Source organism: Perognathus longimembris, chromosome 12, assembly GCF_023159225.1.
Source record: "Perognathus longimembris pacificus isolate PPM17 chromosome 12, ASM2315922v1, whole genome shotgun sequence".
In the NCBI taxonomy this organism is placed as follows: domain Eukaryota; kingdom Metazoa; phylum Chordata; class Mammalia; order Rodentia; family Heteromyidae; genus Perognathus; species Perognathus longimembris.
The window spans coordinates 17,030,129-17,048,052 of NC_063172.1; the positions used below are offsets into that span (position 1 = coordinate 17,030,129).

At 39.7% G+C, this 17,924-nt stretch overlaps 1 protein-coding gene across 1 annotated transcript in view; it reads left to right on the forward strand.

Moving 5' to 3' along the window:
• Positions 1-10,360, forward strand: part of Ext1 (exostosin glycosyltransferase 1) — a 277,579-nt gene extending 267,219 nt beyond the window's left edge. Inside the window, exons 9-11 of the mRNA XM_048359165.1 lie at positions 4,139-4,299; positions 6,255-6,426; positions 10,039-10,360. Coding sequence (XP_048215122.1) covers positions 4,139-4,299; positions 6,255-6,426; positions 10,039-10,224 — 519 coding nt within the window. The 3' untranslated portion in view covers positions 10,225-10,360. The remainder of the gene's footprint in view (positions 1-4,138; positions 4,300-6,254; positions 6,427-10,038) is intronic.
• The last annotated feature ends 7,564 nt before the right edge of the window (positions 10,361-17,924 follow it).

A 17,924-nucleotide genomic window follows, 5' to 3' on the forward strand; every position in this document is an offset into this window, starting at 1 on the left:
CCTCAAGGCTAGCTGCTTTCTGTCAAGTTCTCTCCCACCCCTTCCACTTAGGACTCAATGTATTGAGTGGTACCCACTTACTTTAGGGGTGACCACTGTTTCCATGGAGAAATATCCTCACAAACACACTCAGAAACCATCTTTAATCTCATTCCTTCTTGGTGCAGTCAAGTTGGCACCCAAAATTAGCCATCACAGAGACCAAATTAGAATTTCATATAAATTTGAAGACAAGGATGTACGTGAAAACAGTGACTGCCGTATGTTCATTCAATTTGCGGCATTGTAAAGAACTCCATACAATTTGCACATATTTCTTACATTCTTTTCAGTCACCCAAACTCTCTTAACTAATTTAATGTATGTGGAATTGCTGCATTCTCTGTGTATATTTTATTATACAAGTTGAAATAAATTAATTCCTTACACACATCTCCACACACAGAGTAACATCATCTGAGCCATTGCTTTTTTTTTTTTTTTTTTAAGGTTCATAAGGAGGTTTATTAGTCAGGCCATAGTTCCCATGGGAGCTACATGGCATCTGCACCTTATCCAGGTGACAGCTTCTCTCTCTGGGGGTAAAGGGGAAGTAGATAGGTAGTGAGTAGGAGTGGCTCATTAGGTATGGGTGGATCTGGGGGCCCGTGGGAGATGCTGAGGACGTGAGGCTAGGGAAATGCTAACATTCCCCCATTTGTTGTTTATTAATAACAAAGGAGGGGTACCAGGCTGGGAGTATGGGCGGAGGTTGTTTCTTCTGGAGCTACTTCCTGCTGTAAAGGGGCAAAGTAATCAGGGGTCCCTGATTCGTCATTTGGCCTGGTACCATCCAAGAAGTATTTGTTTGACAGTTTGGTTGGTAAAAGTCCTCATCATTTCCACGAGAATGGTTATCAAGGCCTATGGGTGTCATGGTCTCCTCTGGCTACCTCCTGCAGCTTGGGCACATCAAGGAGTCACTGGGGCTGGGGTCTTCAGGGTCCAGATCTGCACTGGGCAGAGCAGTGTAGTAAGAGGATGGCCTTGAACTGCAAGTTCCCAGGTGGCATCCTGGGTGAGGGATGTAATCTTGTTAAAAGAGATTTTTGAAAAGGTCAGGCAAAAGACTGACAAGTTCACAGGACCAGTTAACATGAATGACATGGGAGAACACACTCTGGGCACAAGCCAGAAAAGTTCCATTTGGAACATAAACCCAATTGTGGCCCATTACAAGGAAGGAGGAATAACTGGACAGGGGACAGGAATGAAGTGTTTAGGGATAGGGATAGTGGACTGGTTGGGAGTAACCAGTCAGAAGCGCGCGCGCACACACACACACACACACACACACACACACACACACACACACACGAATAGCAAGTAACAAAGGCAAGAACGCAAGTGTCTGTCCAGATGGAAAATGGACAGGTATGGACATTAGGTGGGTAAACAACTATTCCTCTTGATCTCCCGGCTCTGATTAATTTTGGAAGGGCGCCCATTTGAGATGAGACTTCATCTCCTCTTACTCCTCTCCATGGTTCCTCATTGTCAGGGTTGACCTCGTCCTGAAGGTCTAGGTCTGAGCCAGTGTTTTTAAAATGATGGCTTGTGTGCATACAGAAAATAGTTTTATATAGCTTATTTCAGGCATATTGCATTTTTAATTTTGATTAGAAAATAATAATCCAGTAATCACTGGGTTGTCCTAGTAATCACTGACATTTTTCTTGAGAGACACAGAGAGAAGACACAGAGAATAATATTTGCTAAATAATCATGCATCTATTGTGGGAATATAGCTAAAAGCTTGGGAAGTAATAGTCTAAGCTTTTTTGCTCCATATTTTTATTTTATTGAGATAACATTCACAATGTGTGCAGTCGCCATCACCTGTCTTCTTCAAAACATTGTGTGTTTCTGTATATGTATATGTGTGTACACACCAGTACTAGGGCTTGAACTCAGAGCCTTTCACTCTCATTTGGATTTTATGTTCACAACTGGTGTTCTACCACTTGAACCATGACTCCACTTCCAGATTCGTTTCTGGTTAATATGGAGATAAAAGTCTCACAGATTTGTCTGCCTGGGCTGACTTTAAACTGTGATTCTCAGACCTTAGCCTCCTGAAAAGCTAGAATAATTTGTATGAGTCATAGTCTTCTCTCTTCCAAACCATTTTTATGATATACAAAGGAAATCCTGAACCTAATAAGCTATCTCTTCCTACATTGGCAACCACGACTGTTTCCTGTGATAGGGACCCTTTAAGACCTTATTTCTTTCACTTAATAGAATGCTCTTGAGGTAAGGTCATCCATGTTCTAGTGATTATCAATATTTCAGTGCTTGTAAGAACACAAGGCAGGTACTTGAGAACATTTTTTTTCTTACTGCTGCATCATATTCCTTTTAGCTACATGGTATTTTGTTCTGTAGTTCTTTATTATGGCTTCCACTTATCAGTTGATGTAATGTGGATTGTTTTTTACCTTTTTGCTATTGTGAATACTTCCTTCCTCCTCGAAGCTCTTTGTCAGGTTCTGAACCTAGTTGTAGCACTTAGTCCTTCAGTCACTGTCACAGTGTTAGGACATGAAATATTTGCCAAATCATAAGATTTCCATTTAAAATTGCTTACCAAGAAGAAATAGAGCAGACTCTGCAGGATTTGTTGTAATCTGTGCATAAGGTAAGTTGCTTTCAGGCTGGAGACATGGCTCAATTGGTAGAGCACCAGCCAAGCAAGCAAGCCAAGCAAGCTAAGCAAGCTGGAGGCGCTGAGCTCAAACCCCAGTTACTGGCACCTTTGCAGCAAGAGAGGTCAGGAAACAAAATGCATAGATGAAGCCAGATTTTTTAAAATTTAAATCTTGACCCTGACATTTACTGTATAGCCTTAATCCTTTATATGCTTTCCCTCCCTGTCAATTGAATATATAAGAATATCTACTTCAAGAATAATTGTAAGGATAAAATGACTTAAACTAGGTCAGCAGCAGCTATACGTGGGCCTGTCCAATTGTAAGCATTATGTGATTATGAGCATCTTATGGTCACTTGTTGTTTCTGTTTTGCTATTTATTTATTTATTAATTACTGTCAGTCATGGGCTTGAATTCTGGGCCTGGGTGCTGTCCCTGAGCTCTTCAACTCAAGGCTAGAGCTCTACCACTTGACACAGCACCACTTCCAGTTTTCTGGTGGTTATTTATTGGATATAAGACTCCCACTGACTTTCCTGCCCTGGCTGGCTATGAACCAAGATCCTCAGATCTCAGCCTCCTAAGTAGCTAGGATTACAGGCGTGAGCCATGGCATCCAGCTTGTTATTCACTTTCTACTTAGTATTTTTTATTGATGATCCTTCAAATGAGGATAGAGTCAGGAGTGAGCTCACACCCTTGAGAGATTACGATAAGTTCAGGAATACCCAAACGTGGGTTCTTTCAAGCACTGGAGAGTCACTTAGCTGCCTTTCCTGTGAATAATCCTGTGATTTTACTCAGCCTTGTCCTGGCTTAGCGATTTTCACTATGGCTGCTTTTTCTAGCGTTCTCTGCATCTTCATACCTGAGATGCCTGAAATTGTTTTTTGGTTAGTAACTCTTCTCTGTCTTTATGTTAAAACCGTGCTCTTTAAAAAGTAAAAAAAGAAAACTTGTCTCTTGCCCTTAAGAGGATGCTTTAATTGTAGTCTCTTGGGCTTTGCTCTGTGCTGGTTAGGATGTGCGTTGGATATTCATTCGCTGGATATATGCAGGGAATCTGTTCTCTTTTATAAAACAGATGCTGCTTTGGTGCCCCTTGGGTATTAAGAGTGGTGTACACCTTTAGGGGTAAGGAAGGAGGAAGCAACTGGGTTTCCTGGCTTGTATTTTAGCTTGAACAGACTGAATTTTTAAAGGACATGGCAGCAAACTTTTATTTCCTCACTAACCTGAAGTTTTCTTTAACATAAATCATTTAAATGTGCATAATTAAGGGGCAAAATGTCAAGCAGCCAGTTTAATTTGCTGATAAATACGTGGAGTTAATGTTTCGAAACAGTCCTGGGATTCCACATTATGAATTAGCAGGGTAAGGTAATGTTTTGTTGACGTTTGTTAACACTGTTGATTGCTTATTTGGCTTATGTTCTGTGTTGCAGGTGGATTTTGCCTTCACAGTGTGGCAGAGCTTCCCAGAGAGGATTGTGGGGTACCCAGCACGCAGCCATTTCTGGGATAACTCAAAGGAGCGGTGGGGGTACACGTCCAAGTGGACAAATGACTATTCCATGGTGTTAACAGGAGCTGCTATTTACCACAAGTGAGCCATTTTCCCATCTCTCCTAGAGATTTGACTGAGGTCTTCTACTGTGTGGCAACTGCACAAGTAGGAACTTAGGCTAACTCTTGTTGACAGCCATAACAGCATTAATCTGTTTTGTTGATATGGCCAAAGTTGGTGTGTGTGTGTGTGTGTGTGTGTGTGTGTGTGTGTGTGTGTGTGTGTTCCTAGATCTGGATCTTGAACTCTGGGCCTAGGTGCTGTCTCTTAGCTTCTTTTTTCTTAAAATTTTTATTTCTCCCATGAGCCACAGCTCCACTTCTGTGGTTTCTGTTTTGTGATTAATTGGAGATAAGAGTCTCATGGACTTTCCTACCCAGGCTGAGTAGTTAGGATTATAGGTATGAGCCACTGGTGCCTAGCTTAAAGTTTTTTGTTTTTTTAATAAAACTAATGAAACTTGTTGGCTTATTGTATTTCCAGAAATTCAGAAGCAGTAGCATTTTCAGCTAAGCAGAGTGTGAAGAAATATTCTAGAGTGTATTAAGTAATTGAATTTTAAGAATAACAACAAGTTTTAAAATTTTGTGGCATTTAATTGAAATAAGAATTTTTTGTTATTATTACAAAGGTGATGTAGAGGGGGATCACAATTATATAAGTCAGGTAAAGAGTACCAAAAGTAAATCCTTAATTGAGCATCCATAATCACTCTTATAGATGTTGGAGTTGGTCATTGAGTGAAGCAGAAAAACTTGCCTGCCAATTCAGAGCTCATAGGCTAACAAGGGGAGACACAGTAGGAAGTTCAAGAGGTATGGGAGATAGCAGAATACACAGTGGAATAAAGCAAGGGACAGGAGTGGTAGAGATGGGACAGGTTGGAATGTGATCAGGGTCTCCTCTTCACTGAGCCAATGCCATGGGAACAGTGACTGAGGACAAGAGAAAGTTAGCCAAGTGTTCTGGCATGAGGATGCCCAGAGGCAAAATGTTGGGAGAGCCATCAAAAAGGATTACATGACTATTGACCAGAATAGAATGGATAAGAGAAAGACCAAAAAAGGTCTAGAAGTACACATTCTGGAGACCTTGACCTTTTCCCCAAAGTGACCTGGAAACCAGGGCAGGGATTTGAACAGAACACGTAAGGCTATTTTTGAGACATCTGCTCAGGATACTATATTGAGAATACTGTACAAGGGGAGCAGAGAAAAAGCAAAAAGACTTAGTAGGAACTGATTGACATTATCTAGGCAAAAGATGATAGAGCCTGGGACAAGGAAGTAGACAATGACAATGAAAAGTGGTGACCAGATGGTGAGCATATTCTGAAGATGTGCACCATGATGTCCTAACAGATTGCGTCTAGGGTTTGATGACTCCCAAGCTTTTTGATGAGAGGACTGGAAAGATAGATGCCATCAACAGAAATAGGATGGCTTGAGTTTTACAGAAAACATAGGAGTTCAGTCTTGAGCATGTATAGACATCTAAAAGGATATGTTGCAAAATTTCATAGATGGAGATATATGTTGGGCACTTGCAAATATCTAAGGTTTAAAGCCAGTTGATTAGAGTAGGATTGCCAGGGTAGTGAGAATAGTAACCATTAATATTACTCCCAGTCTTTTGTCTTAGTGAGGCAAACACACTGATCTTACCTTAGCCTCAGAATCTTGCTATCTCAAGGTTAGGGTTGAAAATGCCCAAGTATAAACTGACCACTTGAGCTGACTAAAGACTGATTGCACCTTTTGAAAGTTCATCATTTCCCTTTTTCCTGCTACACTGCACAGGCGAATCTGATTCATTCAAATGATTTGTCTCATTTGTTAGTAACTTCTCTTGCTATTTATGTATTCAGTTTCTCTTCTGTTATTACTTAATGCCATCAATGCTATGTTTGAGAATTCAGAGAAGGGTTGTATGTTTAAAGTCTACTTGCCATTATTGTAACGATGGCCTCCTGTGAAACTCTCTTGGTTTTATAGATATTATCACTACCTGTACTCCCATTACCTGCCAGCCAGCCTAAAAAACATGGTGGACCAACTGGCCAATTGTGAGGACATTCTCATGAATTTCCTGGTGTCTGCTGTGACAAAATTGCCTCCAATCAAAGTGACCCAGAAAAAGCAGTATAAGGAGACAATGATGGGGCAGGTAAGTGCAAGAGAATGCTCTTCCCTTTCTTCATTCACATAACTGGTGGTCAGCCCAAAGTGATAAGAACATGTGTTCCTCCAAATACTTTATCCAGAAGTACAATGAAAGATAAAGAAATACGATACATACAGAAGGTCTGTATGAGATTGACACTTGGATAATTAGAAAGATACAAGTCAAGAATATCTGTATATCAAAAATTGAACGATTTATTTTGTTTTGCTTTTCCTTTTTATGTGTTTTTAAATTTTATTGTAAACATGAGAACAGAGGGGTTATAGTTACATAAGTCAGGTAATAATAAGTACATTTCTTTTTGAACATGGTCACCCCCTCCTTCATTTTCTCCCAGTTTTTTCCCTCATGATTCCCCCTCCCAGGGTGTATAGTTAATTTCTAACATAATGTCTAGTGAATATCACAGTTGAATTAGTTTACCCTTTGTCTCACTGTTTCTGTGTTTCCCCGTCTCCTCTCCAAATCAGATAAAGTTATATACAAAACAGAGGGTACAAAAAAAAAAAAAACCAAAACAGTGACCAAAGGGAATAAACCACAAGGGGGTAGGTAATGAGAAATCTCGTTTCCATTTCTTGGAGTTCGTTTCTATTAGCATTTTATATGATCGTCTGCACATAGTTATTGAGCCCTTGTGATCCTCTCCCAAGAATATCTTCCTTTATTCTCACTGTGTGAATCTTTTGCGTGTTGTCATGTCCAACTGTAATTATTTGTCTTTTATTATCCACTGGAGTTATGCATAGATTTATGGACACATTCTAGTTAATACAAATGAGGAGAACCATGCAACCCTGTGTTTCTTCGAATCTGGCTTACTTTGCTTAAGAATGGAAAGCTTTTGTGCAAAGTGCTATGAGAAAGACAAGCTCAACATAGACTAGATGGTATAAATAACAAATATGCATTCCTCAAAATTCTATAGGCTGGGGATTCTAAACTCAAGGTACCAGGCTGAGGATGTAGCTCAGTGGTAGAGTGCTTGCCTAGCATACATGAAGCCCTGGGTTCAATTCCTCAGTACCATATAAACAGAAAAAGTCAGAATGGTGCTGTGGCTCAAGAGGTAGAGTGCTAGCCTTGAGCAAAAAGAAGCCAGAGACAGTGCCCAAGCCCTGAGTCCTAAGCCCAAGGATTAGCAATATATATCAAGACACCAGCAGGTTTAGTATCTAGTGAGAATCTGCTTCCGATGCATAGCTGGCCATCTGCTTGTTATGGCATCCATGTTAGATGGATGCTAATCCCATTTTTGAGGACTTCACCCTCCTGACTTATTCATCTCCCAACCCCCTACCTATAATACTATCACTTCAGAGATTAAGCTTCACAGTAGAAATTTAGAAGTACCTAAACATTTAGTAAGTTTATTGTTCACACTGTACTGATTTTTCATAGTCAAATACCAGGTGTCACAGTACTGATTTTTAGTTCTAGAACCAGCATTTGTAAGCTGTGGGAATATCAGTTACCTTCTGAAATTTGGTTTTGTGGCATTTTGCATAGATGTACCTAATTCCTGCCCATTGGTTTGTTAAACATTAGTGTGACTAATGAAGCAAATGAATAGCATGCACAAAGCTTGTACTTTCAGTACCTAGGAATACCTCTTTCCTAGTGTTTGATAGTAGGCTCAGAATAATGTTAAAACCAGAATCAAAAATGATATTTCAGGGATAGACCTGGATATGTGGACATTTGTGCACTCGAATGCACAAACCCACGTGGGTACATATGCTCACACAAGAAAAAGAATGAGCTGAAGCTCTTGGCAGAATTCTGTTTACATACATTTGTAAGCACTTTTGTCTGGATGTGGGGTCTGCACCTTGGGGAATGAGAGAGCCAATCAAAAACGACCCACCAACATCAATTTAGGAACAAAACAAGCAGCCTGTTGGACAATTTCCTCCATCAGGAACTCCACCAGACAACTTAATCTGTTACCTTTCTTTGGCTTTTTTCCAAGAACACTTCTCCTAGTACAAATACTAAAGAGAGGGTCCCACATTCCTCCCCTTTCTAGCTTTCAACAAATAACTAACTTCCTTAAAGTCTGTGAAGTGGGGGTACTGTAACTCAGGAGATCCTTCACCTGCTTGTTGGGAGGCCCAGATGAGCTTCATGAAAACACTTTGCAAATAGTGTCAGGCTACTCTGCTTCTCAGAGGTAATTTAACATTTGTATTTATCTTCGATGTTATGTTCAAGTCTGTTGACACTCATGGTTTTAAAGACACTGAGTGATTCTCACACTAAAGTGTACCTTTCTATGAAAGTATGTTTCTAACAATGTGTCAAGGGGTAAATGAGTAAACACACACACACACACACAGTTTAAAGCTGGTAACCAATCGGTTGAGTATTTAGTGAGTGCCTACTGAAAACAATGTATTGGGCTGGGTGCTGAGCTACAGCAGCAAACTGACATAGACACCATTTCTGCCCTGGTACAGCCTTACATTTTACAGCATATCCATTCTTCTTTTTCTTTTTTTTCTTTATTGTAAAGGTAAAGTACAGAGGGATTACATTTACATAAGTAAGGAAAGGACTACAGTTCTTGTTGAACACAGTTACCCCTCCCTCATTTTCTCCCGCTATCCCCCCACCACTCTCCCCTGCCCCCACACACAGACTTTTTTAAAAGTCACTATTTACCTAAATGGGTTTGCTGGAATTTTTTTCTCTATAATTGAGCACACCATTTCTTCCTTGTGTCATAAAAACATCGTTTTTAAAGACAATGTGTTGTTCTTAAATTTCAGCACTTAAGTCATTGAAGGCTTTGTTTTTTGTCAGTTCAGTGTCAATCATGTACATGGTCTAGAAACATTTCACCAACTTTTAAGACAACATACAGGATTAAAAAGGTAGTAGCTATCTTTGTTTTACTTACCTGGAATAATCAGAAGTTTAGTTGCCATTTCAAACCTAATCTTTGGGCAATTGAAGGAAAGGTAATGATTCTTGGGTTGAGGAGCAGAATTCTAAATTTTAGTGTATAGCATATATTCATATATGTATGCTATACATAATATGTGCTATATATATGCATTTATATATATATATATATTCAGTCACTGACTCTGACTCATCTCTAGAAAACAGATCTTTAGATGCTATATGCTACATGTCTTAAATGAACGAATTTCATTTTGTTCTTTAACTACACATGTGACTTTTTAATAGGGGATTCAGTGGAAACTTTAAGAAGACTGTGAAATGGGAGAAAAGAGAAAGGGATGAATAGATGCTACATTGGTAATCACAGTATTTGGTCCCAAGTACAAAAGAAAGCATTCTATCTAGTGACCAGAATAGTTAAGGTTCATTTTGTAAAGTTCATCACTCACTGGCCAGAGCATTAGTCTATGCAGAGAACCAGGTGTGTATTTAATAACAGGAATGAACTTATCATGTCTTGGGAATGTCTTTTGGCAAATAACACTTGCGTGTCACCACCTGCATTAGTGGTGAGGCTTGGTGGCCACCTGCCATGTTCTGCTGTTAGCCTGGCTCAGTTTTCTGCAGCATTTCCCTTTCGCCTTGCCGTCCTTTCATTCCCTTCCTTTCTCTCCTTTTCCCTAGACGTCTCGAGCTTCCCGTTGGGCCGACCCTGACCACTTTGCCCAGCGACAGAGCTGCATGAATACATTTGCCAGCTGGTTTGGCTACATGCCGCTGATCCACTCTCAGATGAGGCTCGACCCCGTCCTCTTTAAAGACCAGGTCTCTATTCTGAGGAAGAAATACCGAGACATTGAACGACTTTGAGGAATCCGGCCGAGTGAGGGAGGGGAAGCGAGACAGGACGGCTGTCCAGCCTCTCTCTCTTCCCAGTGCAGATACGCCCATCAGTGGAGCCAGATTGTGCCAAGTATCCAAATAAACTCTGATGAACAGAATAACAAAACATAAAACACACAAAAGGCCAATGAGAACTCAACTCCTGGCTCCTGGGACTGCACGGGACTGCTCCACTCACCTCATCTGGCGTCTGTGTCCCAAGACTAGGTTGTGTACAGTTTAATTATGGAACATTAAATAATTATTTTTGAAATGATTGCTATGCAGGTTTAAACTTTTTTAATGATCAAAACTATTAAAAACCAGAGTTCTTTCTTTAATCAAAATTGTGTTGGTTGTGACTATTTCAAAGCTGCTACTCCTCTTTCCCAGACATTGCTGCCCTTGGTCACGCAGGGTTTTCCTGCCATTACAAAAGCTGAGACTTCATGGGAAACATAATGAGGCAGTCTACCCAGGGTCAAGAAACAACTGAGCATATGTTAAGAGAAGTTCACTATTCAACCTTGCCAGTGCAAATTGTTTTCCAATTTGAATTTTCAAATCCACTTGAACTTTTATATCTAAAATGTTGATGCATGACTTGCAGGTAGGCAGTTCTAACAGAACACTTTTTGTTTGAGATATAGAAGTATGATACTCTTCTTATTTTTTCCAGTGGGGGGGTGGGGGTGGGAGGGAGTTAGTACCAAGAAGACATTAGTGGAATTAAGAATTGTTTGGTTTGCACAAGGAACCCTTCAGACAACCCACCAGTATGTTAACTAGATGGAAATGGTTGCCCACAACAGAAACCCAATGCTTTCCAGGGGCATGGGCTACATTATAGATTCAACCACTGACATATGTTTGATGAGAGTTAGAGACAGACTTTGGTTTAGAGGCCAAAGAAACCAGGGTAGACTGGTGGGGCAGGGGGTGGGCAGGGTGAGACATTATTTCTAAAACAAGCTCTTTGTTGGTGTAAAACTCAAGCTTCAGAGGCTTTTCTGTTGAGAAAGGGGTAATTATATGTAAGCACACACCATTGAACGGAGGATTGCTGTGAAATAACTTAACTGAGGGTATGCCTAGCCATGGGAACCTGAATACCACTTTTGGTGGAACATGGTTTTAAGCAAGGATCTGGCAAACAAAATAATCAGAAACAAATGCAAGTACTGTTTATTTTGTTTTAATTTTTAGACATGTAAGGAAATTCAGTTGTGCTCCTCATTAAAAAACAACAACACATTTCTATCCTTTAGCTTATGATGCATGTGAAACTTCAGTAATAAACAAACACAAACAAACCCACAAATCATATTCCTTAGATCCATTATAAACACGGAGACTTCTGATATTTAAATATGTGTTTCTATCTGAAAGAGTCAAAAGAAGACAGGGGCTAGAAAGATATTTAGGTCCCGATACCTATTATGCAAAAGAAACAGTAGCACTTTAGTTTCTGTCCCTTCCTTAAATTCTTATATATTTCAAACATGTAATGTCCAGTTTTGTTTTAGATGGGAAATATCAGCACAGACTTAAGTTTCATGGCCAGCAACTGGCGGTAGCCAGGGAAAAACCATACATCCACTGAACTCATAACTCATCCTTTCTTTGTAGAAAGAAAAAGGGATATTAGGTGCTAGAAGCAGAAGTAAAGGTATATGCTTGTTGACATCCAGAGAGATAGCTTCATTGGATCCCTAGGAACAGAACAAGGACCAGAAGTTACATATCCACATGCTGTTATATGAGTGGTGCATAGACAATGAGTTTCACTTACACGGGGCTTTCCTCTGTAGCCTGTGATTCACAACCACTCATCCAGTTTCACCCATCCTTGGCCCGTTCTTAAACATATGACATTAATCCCTTAAGTAGATGCAATATCTCTTAAATGTTTTTTGGTTTTTTTTCAAAAGTAACTCATAGGGCTGGGGATATGGCCTAGTGGCAAGAGTGCCTGCCTCATATACATGAGTCCCTGGGTTTGATTCCCCAGCACCACATATACAGAAAATGGCCAGAAGTGGCGCTGTGGCTCAAGTGGCAGAGTGCTAGCCTTGAGCAAAAAGAAGCCAGGGACAGTGCTCAGGCCCTGAGTCCAAGGCCCAGGACTGGCAAAAAAAAAAGTAACTCATAGATCCATGGTTCTTACACATGTGTCTTTCAAATGCCCAAATCAATTTTCTAACACTTAATCCACATTTCTCAACTTGTTAAAGGATTAGCAAGTAATCTGTAGTCATCTGGCCTTTACAAATTGTATTTAAGTTGTGTTCATCAGTGGATTCCAACAAGTTGCCTTGCCTGATTTACCTGTCATAAAATCACAAGGCACGTAGTCTCCTCAAACAACATGTGTTATCTGAGGGGGAGGGAAAGATGGTAATTATAAATGAGAATGGGATCTGACATTTCCTCTACTTGAAATCTCCAAGGTTTCATTTTATGTCATTCTTTGAACAAATCTCTTTGGGATGCTAGCTACTGTCTTCTTTTCTCATTGGGAATATACGGCTGGGAATTGAACAATGCTAAACAAATCAGTGAGGCCCAACAGCCAAATGTAATCTTAATTCTCTTAGGAAAGAGTTGTGTGTTGAATTGTAGCAATTTGACAAAATCATAGCCATTGCTGTCGGATGTCAGGAGTTATCTCTTAGCCAATTTTAATGGTAACCAGGGGTCTCTAAGTGGACCAACGTACTGAGTTGGTAAGATGCCCAGGGCAAAGCATAGTGCCAACTCCACAATGAATTACATGCAGAAACTCCATAGCAAACTCAGCCACTTGTCATCTTCAGACATTTTTTCCAACACCTATGAGTTACCTATGCTCTTAAAAATAATTTTTGAAAGCTAACTATTTATTTCTATGAAAAAGTTTGTAAATATCAGTGCTTATATGTCCATTATATGTCCATTATAAAGTAAACCAAAACCTTTATTGACAATAAGAAAAATGACTCCAAGTTGAGACTGTAGAGAAAAATCCATGCAATAATTCTAGAGTCATATCACACACACACACACACACACACACACACACACACACACACACACACACACGGCAAGGCTAGGTGGCTATACCTGGGCAAAACATGCACTTTCCAGATAGGATGCTTCTGAAGAAAGGGAAATCTCATGCCTGGAATTGTATGTGTATTACAATTTCATTTCTTCTTGTTACAAATGGTGCTCAAAGGAGGATCAATCCTGGTTGCTTCCTTCAATTTCCCTTTAAGAGTGATTTTTTTTTCTTTTGGTTTTCATTGCAGTAGGCTATGTTAGCCTTTATTTCAGTGGTTCTCAAATTCCTAGTGACTTGAAAGAATATGATGCTGGTGGCCTTTCATAAAGGTTGCTGAACTTTAATTTAATCAGGGGTGAGAAGATGATGTTAACAAATCTATATAGTGTTTTTTTTAAAAAAAGCAAACAGATGAAAACACAATGATTGATTTAATCCAGCCTGTTTAAAACTGTAAGAACAAGGTAGAAAGCTTCAAGTTTGAATCTGAGTAAGATTTGCAAAGGCTGAGACAGACTTCCCATACCTGGAAGTATCATTTGTTCCTTGGCATCTTGAAACCCTCCGGTATTAAAGGTACCACTTATGACCATGAACTCTCAAATCCAAAGGCCCTGCTTTCTGAGAGTTAACAGAATCAACAGGAAGCCTGCACATCAGAACTGTAGTTGCAAACGTCATTTACCTGATTTTGATTTCCACAACTACAGACAAGCACTCTTCAGATGGTTTGGCCCTGGATGGCCAGATGTAAGGAAGAAAGCCCTTTCACTGCTGGCCTTATTTTCTCATATATCTGTGGTGAGAAAAACGTTGGTTTGAGTTGAATTCTCAGTGAACAAACACCTCAAACTCCGCTAAACCTGTCTCATTTAGGATTCAAATTTCAGTATGGGGTGATTAAATTATTCCTTAGCTCTAAATCTATTTCTAAAGGGGGAAAAGAACATGACAAGAAAATTCTCTCCTGTATATTATTAATGCTGTCCAGGAGCTCTTGATAGAAACCTGATATTTACAGAATAATCTCAATAATGAAGGGAACTCCTGGCTGGAAATCATCTGTCTTTGCTCGTTCCAAGACTCCAAGGATTTTCTTTCCATTATTTTCATTTAACTGAGACTCCAATTTGTCACTGACCTAGAGGTTCAATATATTGCCTATCAGGAGCCTAGATGAGATAGCCCAAATTGGGCTTTCTGTGGCAACCATTGGGAAAAGCAACCATTGAGTAAGATGACCTCTCAGGATGGCATGATCTCACCCTTGCTTAAAATCAAGTCGAGCTAGCCTTTCAGTCACTCTATTTTTGTAATGATTTGCCTTTCAGGCCTTCTAAGGTCACTTGATTTCTGCAATAGTTTTCTGTTCTTCTACAGGAACACATTCCTCTCCTTTTGGTTCGAAGTCTTATGAAATTTAGGGCCATGCAAATGACCTGTTACCATGTAATGAAACTTGTATATTTATTCTGAGAGAAAAATATGTATAGGCTATGTTGAGGGACAGAAAGAAAGACATGGAAAACTGGAACTATTTTAGGTGGCAAATTGTAAAGCAAAAAAAAATAGTATACCTTATTTTGTATACGATGTACATTTGGGACAGAGTTTTCTAATCTGTTATCAATGTTTTTGTAGTGTCACGGCAGATCTTTTCTGAAGATGTTTTCCTCATTTGTTGTAGATGATTAATGATTTAGTACAAATAAGCCCTAACGTATGTATGTGTGAGCGAGAGAGAGAGTGTGTGTGCAAGAAATTTTAAAGCCATAGATGTTGCTTTCCTTCACTGATCTGTGTAACTTTATGTCTGGGTTTTGCCATCCAAGATAGATTGTTTTATAGAGTGTCACCAAAGACTTTTTCCTTCCAATTTATAGATAAAAAAGAAATTATTAATAAATGACATGACTTTTCATCTGTGTGGGTTTTCATTTCACCTTTTCTGTTGAGTACAGAAAGATGCTTGTACCCAGGAGGATAAATTGTGTTGGGAGAGCTTTGATGGGTTCTACAGGAGACAGATGAGGCTGCACCAAATGTACTAGGTGGAGGTCCAACTCCCCCAGCCTGGCTGCCTCCCAGCACCCAGCCTCATGGGGAGCACAGGGCTGCCAGCCACAGTCATCTTCCAAGGCCAGATGCAGCTGGTGCTGTTGGATGGCAGCCAGGGTGAATGGTGGTGTGCCCAGTTCGCAGCGTTCCTCCACATAGATCCTGAGACCCAGTGGTAGGGCTGGGCTCGAGAGCATCTGGAGGCTGACAGCTGTAGCCATTACCCCCCTTGGTTTCAACTACTGCCTGGAGCTCATGAATTACTGGCTGACGAAGCATTTATTAGACTGGTCTTTTTCAAGAGAATGTAAAAATGGCTCCAGGTGTGTTGCAGCTCCATGATTTAGCACCAGTATCATAATGTTTTAGGGCACTAATGAACCTCTTCCTCAGCCTCCTCTCTTCTATTTGCCTTGTTTCTTGCTGCCCTCTTTCCACATCAATGATGGTCCTCTCCATTTCCATTACCCTTCTATCCTCTTTCTTTGAACTTTTTTTTGTGTGTATATGTGTGTAGATAATGTGGCTTGAATTCAGTTTCTCCTCCTCTCCCTTAGCTCTTTTTTTTTCTTTTTAGCTCAAGGCTGGAAGTTTATTGCTTGAACCACTCTTCCACTTCTGACTTTTTGCTGGCTAATTGGGGATAAAAGTCTCTTGGATTTGTCTTCATGGGCTGGCTTTGAATCATAATTCTCAGACCTCAGCCTCCTGAGTAACTAGGATTACAGGCATGAGCCACTGGCTCCTAATTCTTTGAACATTCTTTCCAGAAAAGATATATATAAGTCAACACCTTTGAATATTTGCCAGGGAGCAAACGCCAGATCGCCTCTGAGAGTGCTGATTTGTTCTATGTCATTAATCAGGTTTATGAGATTTATTTCAGTTATTCATATTTTCTGAACAACTCCTGCATATCAAGCACTGAGTGAAGCCGAAGGCAAGACGGGGTTGGACACAGCAAGGCTAAAGGAAATCGTGCAGGTTGGCTCAGAAAGGAAAGTGCCAAGTGTCAGGTCCCAAACTAGAGCAAGTCTGTGGTAGAACTGCCCAAAATGTCTAATGATAGAATCGTTCCCAAGTAGAGAGACAAATGAGAAGACTAGTTAGAGAAGTTCCTTTTAAATTTAGTTCCAGCCTACCTCACAGATGTTCCGATGAATGCTACAGCATACAGAATCCTTCTGGCAAACCTACTTCACAAATTACAGATGGTGCCACTTTGTGGCCTGAGCATTTGCACCAAGTCCAGTCATGAGAAGAGAAAATGAGAAGTTATTTGCAGGCACCTGCATCATTCTATATTGGTCTCCTTTGACTTTGTATAGTCCCTTGGGGGACTTGAAATGCCGTGACAAAGAATCAGTCAATGTGCTTCATGTTCTAGATTCAAATATTTTTTGAAAGATACACAGCGAAGACTCACCTACACCACTGGATTAAAGGTTTTTAGCGTTTAACCTGATGCATATTAACTCTCCAATTGTATTAGTTCAAAGCCATCTTTGGAGCCAAACCATGTGAATTCAGACCTTGACTATTTCCCTTGGTAGATTTGTGACCACATAGAAATGACCCCTTTGTCTTAATTTCCTCAAGTTAGTACTATTCTAAACCTCATGGAGTTCTTATGAACATTAAATGAGTTAATAAGGTTCTTTAAACATCCCCTGGAACAGGCGTATAATTCTTACCAATAGTAGTAGCTAATATTTTACCAAAATTGTCTTGGGTCTTTCCCTTAACCTGTTAAAGAAAAAACATTCTTGGCTTAATGTTGAGGATGTTAATACAGTTTCAAAATACACTGTGGCCTTTTTAGTAACAGAGGCACCTCTTGTTTTCAATTAGAACTAGGTTTGTTTTTATGCCCGCCAGCATGAAATCAGCATCGCTTTCAGAACAGAAATGAAGCTAAGTTGCCTTTTTGGGTTTCTGAGTGAGTTTGAGAGATGGTCTGTTTTTCATTCTCATTCAATGGCATATTTTTGAGGTATCCCAGGACTGAAATGAATTGTGGGTGCTAATCTTTATTGTTTCCCCACCACCCCCTACAGAGGTTTAAATTATATAAAGAAAGAAGAAGACAAAAGTCTCGCCAATATGTAAATGATTTGCCAAGTTTGAATTTTGGTTCCAAACTGAAAGACAAGTAAACTGGTTTCTTTGGCCAACTCTACTTGTAAAATAGGCCTAAAATGTGTTTTTAATCACATCATCCATATAATAGGCTAGAAAAAAAATTAAGCTAGGGAGAATGAAACTTGGAGGCTGTTGTAATTGCTCCCTAAAGATCTCTCTCTACATGTTCTTTTATAATACACTTTTTAAAACCTTAATATATTACATAGCTATTTCATATATGCTGTATTTTATTTTGCTCAACTCTTAACCATGTGAAATCTAGGTTGTTTTGTAGTATCTTACAAATTTGTGGTAAATATTTAACTAGTATTCAGTCAATATCATCAGTGCTCTGCATTGATTGGTGCTAAGGCCACATCCATAACCATTATTTTAGGGTAAGACAGACATGAATGTGGGATTTCAAATGTTATAAATATTTGAAAGAGTTTGGCGATATATT